At 53.6% G+C, this 1,940-nt stretch overlaps 1 protein-coding gene across 1 annotated transcript; it reads right to left on the bottom strand.

The window, feature by feature from the left end:
- Positions 1–281: 281 nt before the first annotated feature.
- LOC139531429 (uncharacterized) lies at positions 282–1,130 on the bottom strand. The gene has a single exon (XM_071327878.1). The coding sequence runs from the start codon at positions 1,128–1,130 to the stop codon at positions 282–284; it is 849 nt and encodes a 282-aa protein (XP_071183979.1).
- Positions 1,131–1,940: the final 810 nt, after the last annotated feature.

Consider the following 1,940-nt stretch of genomic DNA (forward strand, 5'->3'; position numbering starts at 1 on the left):
TTTATAGGTGACTCTTTTTTAGCTCTCACATAAATCTCTATTATTTTAGCTAGTGTAAAATAATCCAGGTTTTCTGCTTTTAGTTGGGAGATTATGGTTACTCTTGATTCCTATGTCACTGTCACTTTATAAAAACCTAAACTGAAGTCATTCTTTAACCAAGGTCATATCCTGCAAAAAATATTTTAACAATTAATAATTTACAGTCAGCATAAAAATATGACGTTATTTTGAAGTTTGTGTATCAGTGGATAGGAAGATAGTAACACCTCATAGCATTACTATGGAGTCCTTGGGTACTGGGCGGGGAGGCCTTGTGTACTGGGCTGGGAGGCCTTGTGTACTGGGCTGGGAGGCCTTGTGTACTGGGCTGGCCTGGTGTACTGGGCTGGCCTGGTGTACTGGGCCGGGAGGCCTTGTGTACTGGCCTGGGAGGCCTGGTGTACTGGGCTGGCCTGGTGTACTGGGCCGGGAGGCTTTGTGTACTGGGCTGGGAGGCCTGGTGTACTGGGCTGGCCTGGTGTACTGGGCCGGGAGGCCTTGTGTACTGGCCTGGGAGGCCTGGTGTACTGGGCTGGCCTGGTGTACTGGGCCGGGAGGCTTTGTGTACTGGGCTGGGAGGCCTGGTGTACTGGGCTGGCCTGGTGTACTGGGCCGGGAGGCCTTGTGTACTGGCCTGGGAGGCCTGGTGTACTGGGCTGGCCTGGTGTACTGGGCCTGCCTGGTGTACTGGGCTGGCTTGGGAGGTCTGGTGTACGTGGAGAGCCTGGTTTACTAGGCTGGCCTGGGAGGCCTGGTGTACTGGGCTGGGAGGCCTGGTATACTGGGCTGGGAGGCCTGGTGTACTGGGCTGGGAGGCCTGGTGTACTGGGCTGGGAGGCCTGGTGTACTGGGCTGGGAGGCCTGGTGTACTGGGCTGGGAAGCCTGGTGTACTGGGCTGGGAGGCCTGGTGTACTGTGCTGGGAGGCCTGGTGTACTGGGCTGGGAGGCCTTGTGTACTGGGCTGGGAGGCCTGGTGTACTGGGCTGGGAGGCCTGGTGTACTGGGCTGGGAGGCCTGGTGTACTGGGCTGGGAGGCCTGGTGTACTCGGCTGGGAGGCCTGGTGTACTCGGCTGGCCTGGTGTACATGGCGCCGAAAAGAGATGGCCGCCTCGCTTCGCGTTCCTTGGAAAATATGCAGTATTTTGTTTTTTTATGTGTTATTTCTTACATCGGTACCCCAGGTAATCTTAGGTTTCATTACATACAGTCGGGAGGAACTACTGAATATACGATTAACGTCAACTCATCATCGTTCCTACCAGGAATATGACTTTCCCGAAACGGATCCAGTGTTTTGCCTTCCACCCAATACAATGGATCTGATCCCAGCCGGCGACCCTGTGCGACGCCGTAAAAGGGGCAAACGAGGCGGTCTCGTGGTCAGGCTTCGGAGACGGGCACATCGCGCTCCACTCCCTAGCATACTACTCGCCAATGTCCAGTCTCTTGACAATAAGGTTGATGAAATCCGAGCACGGGTAGCATTCCAGAGAGACATCAGGGATTGCAACGTGCTCTGCTTCACGGAAACATGGCTAACTCAAGAGACGCTAACGGAGTCGGTGCAGCCAGCTGGTTTCTTCATGCATCGCGCCGACAGAAACAAACATCTTTCTGGTAAGAAGAGGGGCGGGGGGGTATGCCTTATGATTAACGAGACGTGGTGTGATCATCATAACAACACACAGGAACTCAAGTCATTCTGTTCACCTGATCTAGAACTCCTCACAATCAAATGTCGACCGCATTACCTACCAAGGGAATTCTCTTCAATCATAATCACAGCCGTATATATTCCCCCCCAAGCAGACACATCGATGGCCCTGAACGAACTTTATCTGACTCTTTGTAAACTGGAAACCACACACCCTGATGCTGCATTCATCGTAGCTGGGG

The sequence above is a fragment of the Salvelinus alpinus genome, chromosome 10 (genome assembly GCF_045679555.1).
Source record: "Salvelinus alpinus chromosome 10, SLU_Salpinus.1, whole genome shotgun sequence".
Taxonomy (NCBI): domain Eukaryota; kingdom Metazoa; phylum Chordata; class Actinopteri; order Salmoniformes; family Salmonidae; genus Salvelinus; species Salvelinus alpinus.

Bases quoted from the DNA above. Each gene is read 5' to 3' on its own strand.
- LOC139531429 (XM_071327878.1), bottom strand. From the start codon at position 1,130: ATGTACACCAGGCCAGCCGAGTACACCAGGCCTCCCAGCCGAGTACAC.